General features: G+C 41.3%; 1 protein-coding gene across 4 annotated transcripts in view; it reads left to right on the top strand.

Moving 5' to 3' along the window:
* The window catches only part of LOC134213030 (prohormone-3), a 138,790-nt gene extending 119,463 nt beyond the window's left edge, over positions 1-19,327 (top strand). For 3 of the 4 annotated variants that reach the window (XM_062691499.1, XM_062691502.1, XM_062691500.1), the window contains exons 4-7: positions 11,044-11,233; positions 11,541-11,589; positions 11,725-11,781; positions 16,415-19,327. In XM_062691499.1, coding sequence (XP_062547483.1) covers positions 11,044-11,233; positions 11,541-11,589; positions 11,725-11,781; positions 16,415-16,474 — 356 coding nt within the window. In that variant the 3' untranslated portion in view covers positions 16,475-19,327. Of the gene's footprint in view, positions 1-11,028; positions 11,234-11,540; positions 11,590-11,724; positions 11,782-16,414 lie in introns of all 4 variants that reach the window. The other variant, XM_062691501.1, reaches the window with a different exon arrangement.
* The last annotated feature ends 385 nt before the right edge of the window (positions 19,328-19,712 follow it).

Genomic DNA, 19,712 nt, shown 5'->3' with positions numbered 1-19,712 from the left:
CTCTTGAAAGGAGGCTTCTGAGCCTCTTGAAAGGAGGCTTGAGCCTCTTGAAAGGAGGCTTCTGAGCCTCTTGAAAGGAGGCTGCCGAGCCTCTTGAAAGGAGGCTGCTGAGCCTCTTGAAAGGAGGCTTCCGAGCCTCTTGAAAGGAGGCTTCTGAGCCTCTTGAAAGGAGGCCTGAGGCCTCTTGAAAGGAGGCTCTGAGCCTCTTGAAAGGAGGCTTGAGCCTCTTGAAAGGAGGCTTCTGAGCCTCTTGAAAGGAGGCCTGAGCCTCTTGAAAGGAGGCCTGAGCCTCTTGAAAGGAGGCCTGAGCCTCTTGAAAGGAGGCTTCTGAGCCTCTTGAAAGGAGGCTTCTGAGGCCTCTTGAAAGGAGGCTTCCGAGCCTCTTGAAAGGAGGCTTCTGAGCCTCTTGAAAGGAGGCTCTGAGCCTCTTGAAAGGAGGCTTCTGAGCCTCTTGAAAGGAGGCTTGAGCTCTTGAAAGGAGGCTTCCTGAGCCCTTGAAAGGAGGCTTCTGAGGCCTCTTGAAAGGAGGCTTCTGAGCCTCTTGAAAGGAGGCTTCTGAGCCTCTTGAAAGGAGGCTTCTGAGCCTCTTGAAGGAGGCTTCTGAGGCCTCTTGAAAGGAGGCTTCTGAGGCCTCTTGAAAGGAGGCTTCTGAGCCTCTTGAAAGGAGGCTTCCGAGCCTCTTGAAAGGAGGCTTCCGAGCCTCTTGAAAGGAGGCTTGAGCCTCTTGAAAGGAGGCTTCCGGAGCCTCTTGAAAGGAGGCTTCTGAGCCTCTTGAAAGGAGGCCTGAGCTCTTGAAAGGAGGCTCTGAGCCTCTTGAAAGGAGGCTTCTGAGCCTCTTGAAAGGAGGCTCTGAGCCTCTTGAAAGGAGGCTTGAGCCTCTTGAAAGGAGGCTTCTGAGCCTCTTGAAAGGAGGCTTCTGAGCCTCTTGAAAGGAGGCTTCTGAGCCTCTTGAAAGGAGGCTTCTGAGCCTCTTGAAAGGAGGCCTGAGCCTCTTGAAAGGAGGCTTCCGAGCCTCTTGAAAGGAGGCCTGAGCCTCTTGAAAGGAGGCTTCTGAGCCTCTTGAAAGGAGGCTTCTGAGCCTCTTGAAAGGAGGCTTCTGAGCCTCTTGAAAGGAGGCTTCTGAGCCTCTTGAAAGGAGGCCTGAGCCTCTTGAAAGGAGGCTTCGAGCCTCTTGAAAGGAGGCTTCTGAGCCTCTTGAAAGGAGGCTTCTGAGCCTCTTGAAAGGAGGCTTCTGAGCCTCTTGAAAGGAGGCTGAGCCTCTTGAAAGGAGGCTTCCGGAGCCTCTTGAAAGGAGGCCTGAGCCTCTTGAAAGGAGGCTTCTGAGCCTCTTGAAAGGAGGCTTCTGAGCCTCTTGAAAGGAGGCTTCCGAGCCTCTTGAAAGGAGGCTTCTGAGCCTCTTGAAAGGAGGCTTCTGAGCCTCTTGAAAGGAGGCTTCTGAGCCTCTTGAAAGGAGGCTTCTGAGCCTCTTGAAAGGAGGCTTCTGAGCTCTTGAAAGGAGGCTTCTGAGCCTCTTGAAAGGAGGCTCTCGAGCCTCTTGAAAGGAGGCTTCCGAGCCTCTTGAAAGGAGGCTTCCGAGCCTCTTGAAAGGAGGCTTCCGAGCCTCTTGAAAGGAGGCTTCCGAGCCTCTTGAAAGGAGGCTTCCGAGCCTCTTGAAAGGAGACTTCTGAGCCTCTTGAAAGGAGGCTTCCGAGCCTCTTGAAAGGAGGCTTCCGAGCCTCTTGAAAGGAGGCTTCCGAGCCTCTTGAAAGGAGGCTTCCGAGCCTCTTGAAAGGAGGCTTCCGAGCCTCTTGAAAGGAGGCTTCCGAGCCTCTTGAAAGGAGGCTTCTGAATACCTTGTAAGTATGCTTCCATACCTCATAAAAGAAGAATTCCGAGCCTCTTGAAGGGAGACTTTCATGCCTCTTGAAATGATTCTCCCGAGCCTCTAAAAAGGAGCCTTTTGATCCTCTTGAAAAGAGCCTTCCTAGTCTTCTTAAAGGAGCTTCCGAGCCTCTTGAAAGCTGGTTTCCGCGCTTCTTAAAAGGACGCCTCTGATCCTCTTGAAAGTAGTTTTCCAAGACTCTTGAAAGAAGAATTCCGAGCCTCTGGAATGAAGGCTTCCAAGCCTCTTAAAAGAAAACTTCCGAGCGGATGCTCGTGAACATTATTATTATTATTACACTGGATTGTGTTTTTACACGATTTACATTTTCTCAATTTTCCACTCATCTCAAATGTTTAACGCAAATGATTTATCATGTGATTTTTCTTTGATTTATTCAGGATTTTTTGAAACATGTTGCGAAGATTTTGGTGGTAAATTGAAGTCACACGATCAAAAATACGAGCGAAAAAAGAAATCGTGTAAAAACAGAATCCTGTGTATTTATCTTTATTAACGAGACTTTCGGCCCTTGGCCGGCTCATTTCGGAGTACTCGTGAGGATTTAGAAAGGACGCTTCTGAGCTTCTTGAAAGTACGCCTCCAAGTCTCTTGAAAACAGAATTCCGAGCCTCTTGGAACGAAGCTTCATATCATCTTAAAAGGGGGCTTTCAAGCCACTTCTGAGCATCTTTTAAAGACGCCTCTAAGCCTCTTGAATGTAGTCTTCCCCGCCTCTTGAAAGAAGAATTAGGAGCCTCTTAAAAAGAGGCATCCGAGCATCTTAAAACAGCCTTCCGAATATTTTAAAAGGAGGCTTCCGAGCCTCTTGAAAGAAGGCTTTCGACAAGCATAGAAGTGCTTCCTATTTTGCAATGAAGCAACTGAACTTTCCGGGAAAAAGGCTTCGTGGCTCTCAAATGGAGGCTTCCATACCTTCAGACTCTAGATTTTAGTTCAGAAGCATATTCTTAACATATTATTTAAAACTTTGTATCGAATAGGTAGATTGCATTGAAGATTTTTGAAATTTGTTCATTAGACGTTTTGTCTCTTTGTTTTTTGTTGCACAGCTCTTTATACACTCTGCCTGTTGCGGAGGGTAGGATTAAATAGGCTTTGATTTGCTGATCGCTATGCATATTATGAGCAAGTCTTGTACCACAAGACAAAGTTTGGAATTAAAAAAAACTACACAATTGTCAATTTAAGTTTTATTGATAGGTTTTGACTGAATTTGTAATTCATCCGCCATTACATATTGTTGTCCGAAGTACCCCCTGGGGCCAGCGAAGGTACCCCAAGGGTACATGTACCCCAGGTTGAGAACCGCTGATCTACTCCCTTTCGTTTTGAGTAGTATAATTATCACCAAAAGAAGTGTGAGTTTAATCACGGTGTTTATGCCCCCAAAGAGAACGGATGACGAAAATCTCCAGTCCTGTTATCCGTCTACGACAAAAGGTCGGCCGGGGGGTTGCAAGGTACTCCGCAGTGTACCTGGAACCAGGCAAAGGTCGTATTCAGGTGCATGTTTGGGTTTCCGAAGCCGGGTGTCCTGGACGACATGGCGGTGGCTCGGGCAAGAATATGGTACAGATGTCCGGAAAACTATCCAAGACGGTCATCTTGGTACCGATGTCTACTCCAGGACCTGAAACCAACCCATATTCGTAATTGTTGAATTCTCTGTCTGTAGCCCGGCTACAGACCATCTGAGAGCCACGGAATTGTCATCCCTGCAAAAATTGCGCGATGTGGAGCTATTGTTATTGGCTTTGAAGGAGTACCACCACCACCTGGCTCCATACCAGTAGACTCACACCAATTAGAGGAGACCGACGCCGGCCATCGTATGCAGAAACCGGTGTGTTCAGTGTAAGATACAGTGACGAAAAAACGGCTTTGTGGCAGATGGCCGACCGCATACGATGCCTATCTCGGCACTATTAAACTCGACTGGAGAGTTTTGATAAAAGATAGGAAAACCGTATTCGACCAAAGGTCGTACAGACTGAACATTTAACACCTAGCATGAGACAACGGACAGAACACATAACACCCAATGGACCAGATGATAATTTTTCTTTGCCAACCGCAAGGCCACGAATCCCAAGGTCAGTGACTATCAAAGATAGTATGCACAATCCTTAACCGCAACATCCTATTATTGGTTCAGTGCGGTTTGGGCATCTTCTGAACAATATTGACTCTGGTCCTACAACTGACTTTGACTCTGCGAAATTGCGGTAGGAAGAAGAGGCTCCGGTCGATGAACACTCCAAGCACCTTAATGATTCTTTTGTTGGGAATAAGATGACTTAATACTAGGCCCGGACAACCGGTGCTTCCATCTGCATACACGTACTCTGTCACATTTGCCGGTAGCCAAAGTAAAACACACTGAGCTCACTCAACGAACGGCCCTGACGGCGGATTGCGTTTTTATCCGCGGGCTAGAGTGTTGTCAACAATCACCAGCAGGATTATGAAGGAAACACACCGTTCACGGCAACAAGGAACAGTGTCACCAGTAGAATGGAACCCTGGGGTACCCCGATCTCCCCCGGGAAAGTCCTCGAACCCTGATTCCCGATTGGAAGGAGCACCGTGAGGAAATTCCAGACAAAAGCAAGAATTCTCCAAGAAAATACCCACTCGCTCAAGGTTTCCGAGTCTCTCGAAAGCCACTTAAAAGAAGGCTTCTAGGAATCTTGAAAAGACGCCTCTGAGCCTCTAGAAAGTTGGCTTTCAAGCGTTTTGAAATAATAATGCCGAGCCCTTTAAAACGGGGCATCCGAGCCTCTAGTTAGGGGCCTTCCGAGTCTCTTGTAAGAGGGCTTCCGAGCCTCTGCAGAAGATGCCTCTGGGCCTCTTGAAGAGAGGCCTCCGAGCCTTTCAAATGGCGGGTTTCAAGCCAATTAAAAGAATACTTCTTAACACCTTGAAAGGATGCTTCTGAGCCTCTTGAAAGAAAAATTCTGAGCCCTTTGAAGAGTGGCATTCGAACCTCTAGTAAGGGGGTTTCTGGACCTCTTGAAATGGGCTTCCGAACCTCTAGAAATGGGCTTCCCAATCTCTTGAAAGAGGGCTTCTGCGTCTCTTGATAATATGCTTTTAAGTCTCTTGAAGAGAGGCTTCCGAGCCTCTCGAATTGCGGCTTTCGGGCCGAGAGGATGCTTCTGAGCCTCTTGAAAGAAGAGTTCCGAGCTTCTTGAAAGGAGTCTTCTGAGCTTCTTGAAAGGAGGCTTCTGAGGATCTTAAAAGGAGGCTTATGAGCTTCTTGAAAGGAGCCTTCCGTGCCTCTTGAAAAGAGGTTTCAGAAGCGTGGCGGCTTTCTAGCCATTTAAAAAAAGGCTTCCGGGCCTCTAAAAAGAAGGCTTCCGGGTGTTTTTATTACTGCGACCAATTGTTGATCTATTGTAAGGCCGATACAAATATTTGAAATCTATTTTGTCTCCCCCCCCCTCGGATTTTTTTGTCAGAAAATGATATTTTGAGGGGGCAACAAAATAAAATTCGGATAATTTTGAGGATTTGTAAAACATTCTTTAACAAATCCGAGTTTTTTTTTTGATTTTTTTCATTTAATTATTTATTTTTTATTATCCTCCCCTCCCTTGACTATTCGGAGACCAGTAGGACAAAAAGTCAATTAAATATTTGTAACGGCCTAATATATTTCCTCGTTTTGCTAGCTATGACATCATGGCGTATCGCTATTTGAAGTGAGTAACATTGCTTGACTAACAGCTTCTCTCCAACACGGCTCAGCATTTCAAATGAAATGCACCACCAAATCAGGATTTGTTCTACAATCCTCAAGTGGTTCTATAAGCGCCTTGGTAAAGAACTTTCGTCTTGTTTCTAATATTGCCGAATAACGCCATAAAAATGTTCCGAAGCCTCTTGGAAGGAGACTTCCGGGCCGCTTAAAAGGATGCTTACGGACCTCGGAAGCAGACTTCCGAGCGTCTTAAAATAGACTTCCAGATCTCTTACAAGTAGGATTCCGCAGAATGTCGAAGATGTCGAAAGAATTGAATTCAGGTGAAGGGACACAAACAACGATTGAACTGTTCGCCGTGAATGGGACGCCGACTCAAGTTTGCGGTGAGGTGTTGCTTAAAGTGAGTTCTCACGCGAGTTTTTGTGGATGTTTATAATCGCCGCCGGAGTGCGCGTCCGATCGTGTTTATTCTAGCACGCAGAACGATCGCGCGATCATCGAAATATTTTGTTTTGCTTTGTGTGCTCGGTAAGTTATAAGATTCCCCCAAACACACGCGATGCGACAGTCGCGACGCGATTCTATTGCTTAGCGACAGCGATTCTGTCGCCGTTGGAATGGAAGCGTAAATCAAGCATTGCCTGCAGCGACCCAACGATAGACCCGCGGCGACTAGTTGACGCCGTCGCGGCGATGAAATCGCTTAGGTCTGGGTGAGTCTATAAGGGGCCGTACACATATTACGTAAGCACTTATGCGGGGAGGAGGGTATGTCAATATCTTACGCGCCATATAAATAAAAAATCTTTTGTATGGAAAAAATCTTACATGGGGGGAGGGGGGTCGAAAAACCCAAAAAAAAATGCTTACGTAATAAGTGTACGGCCCCTAAGTGCGTGGTCGAGTGTGCTTTTGTTTAACATCGATCGTATCGTACTACACGCTACACAGGGCAAACCGACCAGGTTCATATGACATTCGGCCATGTTCATATGACAAGTATCTACTATCAGTTGTGCAGAATTTATCTCATTTTGGATGAATTCCTTAAATATAAATTATTGAATGTCGACCTTTTTACAACTGAAACTAACGGTGAGATGATTTCCAGCCGATAAAGAGCAAAAAACCTCGTTAGACAATGTCTTTGCAGGGCTAAATTGGTCACTACATCCTTTGCTATTTTTCAAGCTCCTTGAAAGGAGGCCTTCAAGCTGGTCAAAGCTTCCAATAAGCGTAGAAGGATGCTTCTAATCCTTTTGCAACGAAGCAAACGAGCTTTTCGAATAAGATTCAAGCTTTTGACCCAGAAGAATATTCTTAACATATTATTCAACATTTTACTACAAGACGAAGTTTTGAAATAAATAAAATACGATTATCAAGAAGTTTTGACTGGAATTGCAATACTTCCGCAATTACACATTTTTGTCCGAGGTACCCCCTGGGGCCAGCGAATGTACCCCCAGAGGTACATGTACCCCAGCTTGAGAACCGCTGTTCTAGCGTATTTTTTAGCATAGATCCTCTAGACAAATGTTTGTTATATGGTGAGCTATATTTTGAATTGACAACCGTATTGATTCTGCAGGACGTTTTGTTTGTTTTGACCCTTCTGAAGATTTTTTAGTTTTCACTCAAAATTTGAACAACTTTTCATAACAATGACCAAATACTATATTTTTTCACAGCACAAAGCCATTAATATGCTAAATGATCTGTACTAGTCAAGATGTCAACATTGCATAACAATTTTAGGATATTTGGAATTCAAGTTATTGCGTCAATGTGAGGACACTTGATCCCTCATTTGTCACCCATACACAAAATCGGAAAAAAAAATTGAAAAATATAAATTTGTTCTCAAGTGGCTATTCTTGTGAAGATTTGACTGATTTGATAAAGGGTTGGCTCGAAACAATACTTATTAAGTAGATATCATTGAAAAGGGATCAAGTCTCCCCTACTTCTAATATTGCATGCGCTGTTGAATTACATATCGAAAATCGTTCATCAATACGCACAGTAAGTCTTTTTTTTTTATTTTTATTTGAGTGATTTTTTCGCAAAAAGAAGTTCATCCCTTAAAGGGCACAGTGAGTAGAAAAATCTGCGTATTTTGGAGGAAAAATATTTAAAAAATCAGAGAGCACCTTTCTACGTTTATCAATGTAAGTTCTTGGAGAGTGATCAATTTCCCCCGAATATTTTTAAAATGGATTTTTCACAACACTCTATATTAATAACAACAACAATTTACAGACAGCAGAAAAATAGAATTTCCATAAACAATAAGATGTTTTCCATAAAAAATGAGAAATGCTCAAAAAGAAATTAAGGTTACAAGCAACAAAACAATATAAAATTTTTATGAATAATGAAAAATTTCCATGAACAAAAAAGAATTTTCCACAAAAATGTATAAGTAATCTCTTTTAAAAATAAAAATTGAAATTAAAAAAAAGAATTTTTCATACAGGAATAAAAATGTTCCATTGAAAAAAATCTAAATATCCATAAACAAATTAATATTAGCAATAAACAATTACAAAATTCCTCACAAAATAATGTGTGTTTCAACGAAAAATTTTAAAATTTCCACAAAAAAAATGCAATGAAAAATTTTCTTCAAAATAATAGAAAAAACAATGAAATTGATTAAGTTTCCCATGAACGCTAAACGCTTCTAATGAAGTGGCAGTTTTTGCCTTTAAAAGTGCTAAAAAATCGTTCCGTGTAAAATTCTTTATTGTTCATGGAAATTTTGCATTATTTTAATAAATTTTATATTTATTTGTTGCTTGTGATTTCCTGATTTCTTTATTGGCAATTCCCTTATTCTTCATGAAAAATTTCTAATTTTCTAGTGGATTTTTGTATTTTATTCATTTACGGACTGTCACACATCAGTAAAGTTAAATTATTCATCTCTTAGAGAGTCTGTGCGAAAACCGTGTAAGGTGTTTATTTTTTGCTATGATACATCGGAAATATGGAAAGGGGATCAAGTCTCCCCTTGGGGTTCTTGCACGAATTACGTAACGCCAAATTTGATGTTTTTGGACCCCTACCCTCACCCTCTTTCACTTTCAACACTTTCTGTATGAAGGGTTTAATTTTTTTGTACGGATAGTAACGCTTGGTCTGACCTCCTCCCCCCTACAGCGTTACGTAATTTGTGACAGGCCCCTTGAAGATTCCTCTCGCAAGTTCTTCGAGGACGAAATTACATTTAATCAAAAATCAACAAAAAAAAAGTAGGTAACTCACTGAAACATGTCCCCTTTGAATTGAAATAGAAAGGAAATAGCTGACCAGGCTCCAGTGCAGTCAATCTGGGTAAAACTGATTTACAAAAGTTGGACCTGAGCTTTTCCCATTTGGCTGCGAAATGACATCGGCAACTGAAAATTGTGGAGCACAAAACGTGGCCTGATCCCTTCAGTCGAGTGGAGTCATTGCTATGCAACTGCAGTCTGCTTTCAGGATAAATAGGAATCAATTTACTGCTTCTGGGTGATTCGGGCAAGCAAGTACACAATTTCTCCCTCGTGGGATGTGCCACTCAGCCACCAGAAGCGGAGTCAATTCAGAATCATAAAGTGCCTTCTAGTGGAACTGCTGAATTATGCATAAGCTCGACAGAAACACGAATTGGACAACAATTTATATCTGCATTATTTGTCAGTCGGTGGCGCTAGGATGGAAAAGAAATCCGATTCATCTGGTTGTTACAGAGTAAATAAAAACGAATTTGTGTCGTTCTGATTTTGGCGTAGGTAGGTACGGTAGCGGTGCAGAGAATGATTTCGAATTCAACTCAGGGTCATCCACGAATGCACGAGTGCACCTGAAGCAAACTAATTGGCGTACCAAGATCCAAAAGAAGACACTGAGCATGACTAACCACACAGGCGGAGGCGAAGCTACTGATTTGATAGAAGTTGCCGTAGTAACTTTTATTTAGTGGTACAGAAATACTTGGACGATCAGAATATTGCTTCATCACAGGTGCAACGAAAGTGCACTTGTTTGCTTCTGCTGATTCTCAGCATTACGTGATTCGCTTGCTTCATTATGATGCATGAACTATTTTCAAAGGTATTGTATTGAATGACATGATATCGATAATTAAAAGTATGTATGGTACGATAACACAGTGGAACAAAATTAAACCTTTGGTTTGCCATAAAAAGTAAATTTATAACTCTCTTCTATATTTTAATTAGTTCAATATTCTAGGCTCACATATTTTTTTAAATATAGCTCGACAAGTACAGGGAAATATGAGATTTTTATATTTTTCAACATCAAATGTGCATTTAACAAATAGGCTAGATGTACCAGTTGTGGCTATAGCACCAGTTGTCGCACTAATACTTGATATGCCAAATGGCCAATCAAATCACCGCAAACGAAGTTCATATCGATAAAGCATATTCATATGATACGATAACACCTTTAATTTCCTCCAAAACAAGCAAAGCATAATTGTAAAAAAATATTTTGCTTAATTTTCGACGTCCTTTGCACCAGTTGTCGCACTAGTGGTCCCAATTTGGCCAATCCCATAAGAAAACAATGGGATTTACCAAATAAGGAACCAAAATTAAGAATAGTGCCACAACTGGTGCATGCGTTCCTATTATGGATTAATAATTTTGAGGATAATAACAAATTTTATTGTGGTTTTCACAGCTGTTCTAAGGAGCAGGAAGTTGAACTTTTCGCTTGATATATAAAGTCCACCCACATGCCTTTTACTATTTTTTTTTAATAGTTGTTCTTATGCATGGCGACAATTGGTACACCCACCCTATAACTTTTGAGATAATCAATAACCGAAACAGTCCAAAATCATCTCTCTGCTGTTTTTGGCATCGTGTTCGAGATGTAGGTATACGTGCTTAACTCATAAATTATTAAAAAAAATCATGATAATAAAGACATACAAATTAAAAAAGACTTATATAAGTAAGTGTTGAATATTAGTTTTTTCAAGAACACGCTTTATGTTAAATTACATAACTCAATATAGATTTCATTGTTTATTACTTTCACCTAAAATGAAAATAACTTAACGAATAAAAACAATTAGTATTTCCCTAAACACTCCGAAACCTAATCAAGGTGGCTAGCTAAAATCAATAGAGCTAAACACCAGACTGTATATCCGGAATCCATTCGTTCCCAATACACGAAACAATACTCAAGCACTAAATCCTACCATCACAAAATAAATATTAGAACACAGTAAGGTATACATCATCACCGTGGGCGTAGAGCACATTTAGAGAAAAAAAAACACAATCACCGCATCTTCCGTATCAGCCGCAGCAGCAAACCCGTAGTCGATTGATTGCACTAATCGAGTTTTTCTACCACCCGATTTTTTTCTTTCCTTTTGGGGTTTCCCGTTTGCTTCTGACCTATCAAGTTTCGCCTATTTCAGTCGTCGGCCACTGCGTATTCGTGCTGGGGCGCAAGTACGGCGAAATCTGTCGGCGGGATTCCGACTGCGAATCCGGACTGGTCTGCGACATCTCGACGCTGAGCGGTGCCAGCGTTTGCCGGTCGCCGATCGTGCTGGCCAAGCAGTACGCCGAGGATTGCATCACATCGAGCGACTGTGATATCACGCGGTGAGTTGTAATTGGGCATAGTTTTTATCCAGTCCCGAGAGAAACGCTCATTGATTCGACTAATGGAAGTATTAGTCGTATGGTAGACGAGAAATATACCTCCGTGCATTCTGAACTACGGTCCAGATAATATTATATGAAGTACGCACTCGAAGTCAAATACCAAATCCACCCACAAATATATGTTTTCACAATAAAGATTGGTATTTTTTCATTGCTAGTGATAAGCTAATCAACGCATAAAATTTGTTCTGACAGAAACGTAATAAAATTCAATGTTGCCTTCGCTTTCTTCCCCCATGAACAGAGGACTGTGCTGCCAGGTGCAGAGAAGACATCGACAAGTGCCCCGTAAGGTGAGTGGGAATCGATTCGAACGAAATTGGATCGTTTGTATACTCAGCGAAATATCGTTTAGGCAAATGTTATACTTGAATTTGATTATCATTATTCTTTCGCTTCTTTTCCCTCGCTTCACATGTCTGGAACAGGTCTGCTCCTACTTCAAGGACCCTCTGCTGTGCATTGGAACTGTTGCTGCCGATCAGGTAAGACCGAGTCCCAGAGCACGATGGAATCACCCAGGGCGAAATTAAACGTTAATTGGTTTTTGTGTACAGTAATATCTTCTATCATGGGAATATCATGGTGGAATGGTACAAAAAAGTTGATGATTTGTGTTGAAAGGCATCGAATGTCAATGTCTGACAAAGGATTCATACCACGTGTAAAGAATCAACATCCTAAACAAATTTAAGTACGCTTTTTGGGTGCGTTGTAACAAATTATTAGACAGTTTTCAGTTCAACCACTTCTGAATGCCTTGTCAATTTACCATCAATTTTCGAACGGTTCGGAGTGATCTGAGGGGCGTTACAAGTCCGGCAAAAGTACATAATTGTTAAATATTTCTAGCGGCTAAAATTAATTTTAATAAATTAAGAGGCTTTCAATAGGCTCGGAGGCCCTGCCGTATTATACACGATGCACAATATTTTCTTCTTTGTACTCTTGCAACAGCTCGCGATTCATGCGTCTGTGCCACACATCACATCAAAGCCTAGTTTCCCCTCAAGTATTGTACGCAGCACTTTTCGCTCGAAAACCGCGGAAGCTTTAAGATCCATCTCTATTGACGTACACGCTTGATGTTCGTAAAGGGCCACTGGTAGAATCATAGTTTTATACAGAATAAATTTTCCTTTCCTGTTGCGGAACCTAAGCTAATGTTACGTGTTTTCACAGCGGGCAGCAGGGACTATGTCCAAGGGCTTGACTATCCTACCCCAGGCCATCTGCGAGTTCTGGGGCTTGCCTAGGATGTGGTGGGGTTTGACAACGGGCCCTTTTAAATTCCTCTAAAAAGCTGCATGTATCCGCAAGTAGGCTCCACCAAAGCAACCGTGTGCCGCTCAAAGCGCACAAGCCCAAGTCCTGGTGTTAGGTGGGACGCTAAACAGCCCTGACACGGCGGCCCTCCGACGAGACAGAAGATTTGCGCAGGCCCAATAAGCCGGCTGGAAAACCAATAATTTCGAACAAATAAGAGATAATGCGACTCGATATAATCGGCAAAGACCTAGGCGACGAATAAAGGATCACGATTGGAAGCTTGGAACATGGAACTGCAAGTCGCTAGGTTTCGCAGGTTACGACAGGATGATCTACGATGAATTACATCCCCGCAACTTCGACGTCGTGGCTCTGCAGTTTTGCTGGACAGGAAAGAAGGCGGCTACCTTCTACCAAAGCTGTGGCACCACCATCGAGCTAGGAACCAGCTTCATAGTGCTGGGTAAGATGCGCCAACGCGTGATTGGGTGGCAGCCAATGAACGCAAAGATCTGAAGATCTGCAAGCTGAGGATTAAAGGCCGTTTCTTCAACTATAGCATCATCAACGTGCACTGCCCACACGAAGGGAGATCCAACGACGAGAAAGAAGCGTTCTACGCACAGCTGGAGCAGACATACGATGGATGCCCACTGCGGGACGTCAAAATCGTCATCGGTGACATGAACGCACAGGTAGGAAGGGAGGAAATGTATAGACCGGTCATCGGACCATATAGTCTGCACACCGTATCGAATGACAACGGCCAACGATGCATAAACTTTGCAGCATCCCGCGGAATGGTAGTCCGAAGCACCTTCTTTCCCCACAAAAATATCCACAAGGCCACATGGAGATCACCTAACCAAGAAACGGAAAACCAAATCAACCACGTTCTAATCGACGGTAAATTCTTCTCCTACATCACGAACGTCCGCACTTACCGCAGTGCGAATATAGTATCCGACCACTACCTCGTTGCAGTATGCCTGCGCTCAAAGTTCTCGACGGTGTACAACACGCGTCGAAGTCGAACGCCGCGGCTTAACATTGGGCGACTACAAGACGGTAGACTAGCCCAAGAATACGCGCAGCAGCTGGAAGTGGCATTCCCAACGAAAGAGCAGCTAGGCGCAGCGTCTCTTGAAGATGGCTGGAGAGATATTCGATCCGCCATTGGTAGCACCGCAACCGCTGCACTTGGCACGGTGCCCCGGATCAGAGAAACGACTGGTATGACGGCGAATTTGAGCAGTTAGTAGAAGAGAAGAATGCAGCATGGGCGAGATTGCTGCAACACCGCACGAGGGCGAACGAGGCACGATATAAACAGGCGCGGAACAGACAAAACTCGATTTTACGGAGGAAAAAGCGCCAGCAGGAAGATCGAGACCGTGAAGAGACGGAGCAACTGTACCGCGCTAATAACACACGAAAGTTCTATGAAAAGTTGAACCGTTCACGTAAGGGCCACGTGCCACAGCCCGATATGTGCAAAGACATAAACGGGAGCCTTCTTACCAACGAGCGTGAGGTTATCCCAAAGGTGGCGGCAGCACTACGAAGAGCACCTGAATGGCGATGTGGCAGACGAAGATGGCGGTATGGTGATGGACCTGGGAGAACGCGCGAAGGACATAATTTTACCGGCTCCGGATCTCCAGGAAATCCAGGAGGAGATTGGCCGGTTGAAGAACAACAAAGCCACTGGGGTTGACCAACTACCAGGAGAGCTGTTTAAACACGGTGGTGAGGCACTGGCTACAGCGCTGCACTGGGTCATTACCAAGATTTGGGAGGAGGAAGTTTTGCCGCAGGAGTGGATGGAAGGTGTTGTGTGTCCCATCTACAAAAAGGCGATAAGCTGGATTGTAGCATGCTGAACGCCGCCTACAAGATACTCTCCCAAATTTTATTCCGTCGACTAGCACCAATTGAAAGGGAGTTCGTGGGGCAGTACCAGGCGGGTTTTATGGGCGAACGCTCCACCATGGACCAGGTGTTCGCCATTCGCCAAGTACTGTAGAAATGCCGCGAATACAACGTGCCCACTAGACTGGCCCAGATTACTATGGGGAGGAAAAAATGTTGTCGAATTCCACGGGGCACCCCCCAGAATTGTGTCTTTGGGTGAGAAAATCAATCTCTAAAAATTTCAGCTCAATCGCTTGTTGCATAAGCTGGCGCATTTGATTTGAAGTTTGTATGGGGATTTCAGCCAAAATGTATAGGAAAATACACCTCCGTCACTCATTCGATCTGGAAATTGGTTCTGATTGCTCGATTGACCTCAGAATTGCAAAAACGGCAGTTGGTATGCTACAGAACAATTTCACAGAACATTGCATGATGATTAAATAAACTTTTATATAATTTTCGGCTGATTTATAAGTAGCTGATTTGTGTTTTTTTGAGTTTTTTGATCGAATCGCATCAGCCGAAACCTATATAAAAGTTCATTTAAGCATCATACAATGTTCTGTGAAATTGTTCTGTAGCATACCAACTGCCGTTTTTGCAACTCTGAGGTCAATCGAGCAAAATAGGCTGGACCATTTTATAAAAATATTTTTTTTTATTTTGCTGAATATTGATATAAAATGTTCTACAAAGTTGTAGCGCAGCTTTCTCCAATCAACTTTGCAATATAAACTTTTTATGTAGCTCTCAAGCTCACCTGTTTAGAGTAATTTTACCAACAGTTTTTCACTGATTGAAGAACGGTAAATTATTATGCGGGTAAGCTCTCATTCTAAACAGCTTTTTATTGTGGCTTCAGGACAATTTGGAGATCTTACAACATCTCATATACCTGTATTTGAGACGCATGTGAAAGACTAATACTCAGAAGACAAAATTGGGTTGACACCGCGGCTGGGGACATCGCGAAAGCCTTGTTTGATTCGGTAGACCATTTGATTCAAACTCCAGGATTATTTGGAGATTTCAAATCATCTCATATACTTGAATTTAATACGTAAGGGGAAGACAAATACTCGGAGGGCATGGTTTTGATGATACCACGGCTGGGGACATCATGGAAGTCTTGGTTCATTCAAAAGAACATTTGATTCAAACTCCAGAACAATTTGGAGATCTTACAACTTCATACATGCACGAATTGAAGACGCAAGTGAAAGACAAATAATCGGAGGACAAAATTGGGTTGACACCGAAGCTGGGGACACCATGGAAGCATTGGTTGATTCGGTAAACCATTTGGTTCAAACTACAGGACAATTTGGAGATCTTACAACACTTCATTTGTTTTGTTTTGAGACACATGTGAAAGACAAATCCTCGGAGGACATACTTGAGTTAATACCACGGCTTGCGACATCATGAAGATTTTGGTTGATTCAATAAACTATTTGATTCAATCTCCAGGACAATTTGGGAATCTTATAACATCTCATATGCCTGGATTTGAAGAGATCTTACAATACTTCATGTAAGACGCAAGAGAATGTATTTAGAAGTATCCAATGATCAATAAATTAAATGAAATACTAGAAATTTTAGCAAAAATTCTTTTTACGTCACATTCGATTTACGTCCCCCCAATAAGTGACGTAAAAAGAGGGTTAAGTGTTTTTCTCGGCTACTCATGTATTTCTGAAGAGATTGAAGTATCGGGTGAATGTTATCCGTCAATTTTTGTTTTTGATATCTCATACCCGAAATTCCATGAACCTGTACTGTGGCTATCGAATGACCAGTTTCATTGCTGTAAGAATCTACGATACTAATACACAATGCACGACCAATAAACTGGAAGAAAAAATTTATTGAAAAATCCATTTCACTTGAGTTAAAATACCTTGCTTACTAAAAATATCACTCTTCCAGGTCAAACATGAGATCGAGCACACCGCAGGCGAGAAACGAATCATCTACAACAAGCACTAAACCGCTCGGCAAAGTATTGCAATGAATTGTTTGACAACGTGATAGCAGAGAATCCACTTAAGTAACAGACAAAATCAGCGACAAAAAGATACACACAAGAACATAATCAAAATACCACAAACAGTAGCGTTTACTTATATACACCATTGTACAGAATGTGTTTCCCAAATTTTAACTGCATAGCAAAGCATTTATCGACCTCATGTTTATGTTGAACCTTGTATGTTGGTAAAACTGTTGAGTTTCAAAATGCTTGAAAAAAAAATAGAATCGTGAATAAATAAATAACTTCTACCTTAGACGGTAACTAAAAGTGCGGAGAAGTCTAAGGCGAGTCCTAGCCTATTGAAAATGTATTTACGGAAATAGGTTTAGAACTTCAGGAATGTTTCCATACCTTGTGGTAATGTTAAATAAGAGAGTATGTGTATGAGAAAAATGTGAAACAACTGGAAATTCAAAGTAGCACACAATATTACATCAAAAAATGAACTAATACATATCAATCAATGTCCTTATTGTCCTTGCCGAGATCAAATATACTAATAATGAGGAAAAAATTGAAAAATAAAACGTTTACTTTAGAGTGATCATTAAAATTTAAATCTTAAGAGGTCGTGACTAGCAAAGCAAAAAGATTTCGGAAGCCTGGCGAGTCTTTTTTTGTAATGAACAGAAAATACGGAAATCGCGCATGAATATTCAGCGAAACACTCCCTCCAAGAATGAATTGATTAATCAAAGTTTAAGTGATAATTAACTAACGATGTTACCACCAAGCAAAATTGTTATTTCAAAAAGCTTCCTCATTGATACCAAAATAGAAAAAAAACTTGCTCATCTGTGAAAGGATAAGGATGACAAGGAATCATACCGCCGGTTCGTCGCTTTAAAGAAAGATAGTGGTTTTGTCCGTTGAGCTCTATTTTCAAAGCAATTTTTTTATTGTGCGACTATAAAATTGTAATAAAACCACTTTTAAATCTACGTTTGTAAATCGTTACAGCCCAAAGAATTTTTTTTTTGATTGAAATGCACATCGACTCTAACCAAATTATTCAAAATTTGGCTTATGGCAAGGCTTGTAATAAAACTTTGATTGTTAAATCCGTGGATGTGGGATATTCATATACAGGCCTACGAGATGAGTATGCACTATTCTATTTAAATCCATCACCTTAAATATTGACATATTTGTACATCGATTTCAAGTGGAAGGTTGTTCATTTGAATTCAATATTGTTACATGTTGTCAATAATAAAAAAAAAACTTCAGTGAATTGTCATTGACAACTCTATATCCTGAAAACCACATAGAATCAATACAACTGTGAATGAGATTTCATTAATGTTACTCACTTTTCAAATAAACTTCCACATGCTATCTTTTTTCAAGAGTCGCAGACCGGTGGAGTCATTCGTATGGCTAAAAAGTTCTTCTAATCTTTTATACACAACTCGACTACCATAGATTCAAAATACAACTACGTCTATACAGTAATGAACGCATCTTTCAACCTCAATTATTAAACAAAAAGAGACAAAATGGGAAGCGTGAAGAGTCACAAATATTATACTGATATAATCGGTTCTTATGCAAAGAAACATATCGTTATATTAAATAAAACCAAAATAAATTAAAAGCAAAATGAACATAGAATAATATTAATTACCACGTAAGTTTAGGACCTAAACAACTAAACGACAAGATATCATACTGGCTGAGGCATTTACTTATCGTATGTTTAGTATATACTATTATATATATGAAGAGGATGATTAATAATTAAGCGAATCTTTAAATCAAACTGAAACGAAAGGATATCCAGAAGAAGTTATGGTTGAATATCACACTATGGCAGCAAGATCAAACATGAAATCGTTCACATATCTTCACATTATAGTCTTGATTGCAACGGTTACGAAATATCTCGACTGAAATTAAATTAAGCGAAAGACGAAAAATCCAACATAAGATAGACAACAATCCGCTGATAATTTGAACAAATAGAGCCTAATGTGAAGCATCAAACACTGAGTGAACTATGAATAACAAATATTTCCATTCGATGAAATCAAAATTGAGCCAAGACAGAGTAACAAAGGAATTATCTAACAGGAAGATCCAAACTTTGTTAGAATCACTCGGTAGGATATTGACATAAACTCTTTAACGAATTCGAGCAACATTCTGGAAAGCAAAGCAAGTTAAAAAGATCAATGAGTCCATCAACGTTTCCAGAACGTTGCTCGATCCTGACCTAAAACTGACGCCAGCGGTACTCGCATAACAGACAACTAATTGCTTTTTAGGCCTAAGTTCAGACTAAAGAGTGAAACGGCACGTAAAAGCAAGCGAGCAGCCATTTCTGCTTAGTGCAAAAAGAAATGAATCAGAGTAAATGCAAACAAGTAACATATCAAAACTCTCAAAATGGTGCCACAGATAGTTCTATATTATTGCTAAAGGCTATCCTATTTCTGCTACAGAAGTAGATTAACAGACAAGAACGAAACAAACAACTGATGGAAAACGACGCGCAAAGAGTAATCAATCAATGAAGCACTTTTTATCACACAAGCACAACCGTTTCGGTTTGAACACGAAAACTATACTCACGCATATACATGTACGTACACACAAACACGAAGAGCTATTTTTCTGGATTACATACTCTACACTTTTGTCACACAGTGTATTTAAATTTAGCGAAACACGACAATTTACATTTTCTCACTCTTATGTACAAATTCATAAACTCAAGTCAAACGGAAATAAATGCACGGCAGAAAAGGATGGATAAAAGACAAAACTTCAGAAAATATATGTGTATATCTTTCAAAACTCTAAAACTGTAGTTTCACGATGCATCTGTACTAAATATCACAAATTTCACTAAAGAAAATTGTCGAAAGGGACCTTCTCCGATAACACGGCGCTTTGAACTTATGCATGAGGGTTCACAAAATAGACAATAAACATTAAACTTATTTACCTTTTTTTTCTAGCCAAATAGACAATAAACTTATTTACCATTTTTTTTTCTTGCCGATCCAGCTTAGCTTGATTGACTGTACCCATCGTAGTTGCTAGTCGTGATTGGTCGAGAAACAACAAATAATGCACAGCTCACCAATTGAATAGTTTTTTTTGGGACTAGAAAGCTATTCTCACTGTACATGCTTCGGAGTTTCTTCAATTCAAGATCCATAACGATGTCGGCCACGTCCTCACAGT

This window comes from Armigeres subalbatus, chromosome 2 (assembly GCF_024139115.2).
Source record: "Armigeres subalbatus isolate Guangzhou_Male chromosome 2, GZ_Asu_2, whole genome shotgun sequence".
Taxonomy (NCBI): Eukaryota; Metazoa; Arthropoda; class Insecta; order Diptera; family Culicidae; genus Armigeres; species Armigeres subalbatus.
This window is presented reverse-complemented; position numbering and strand designations above follow the sequence as displayed.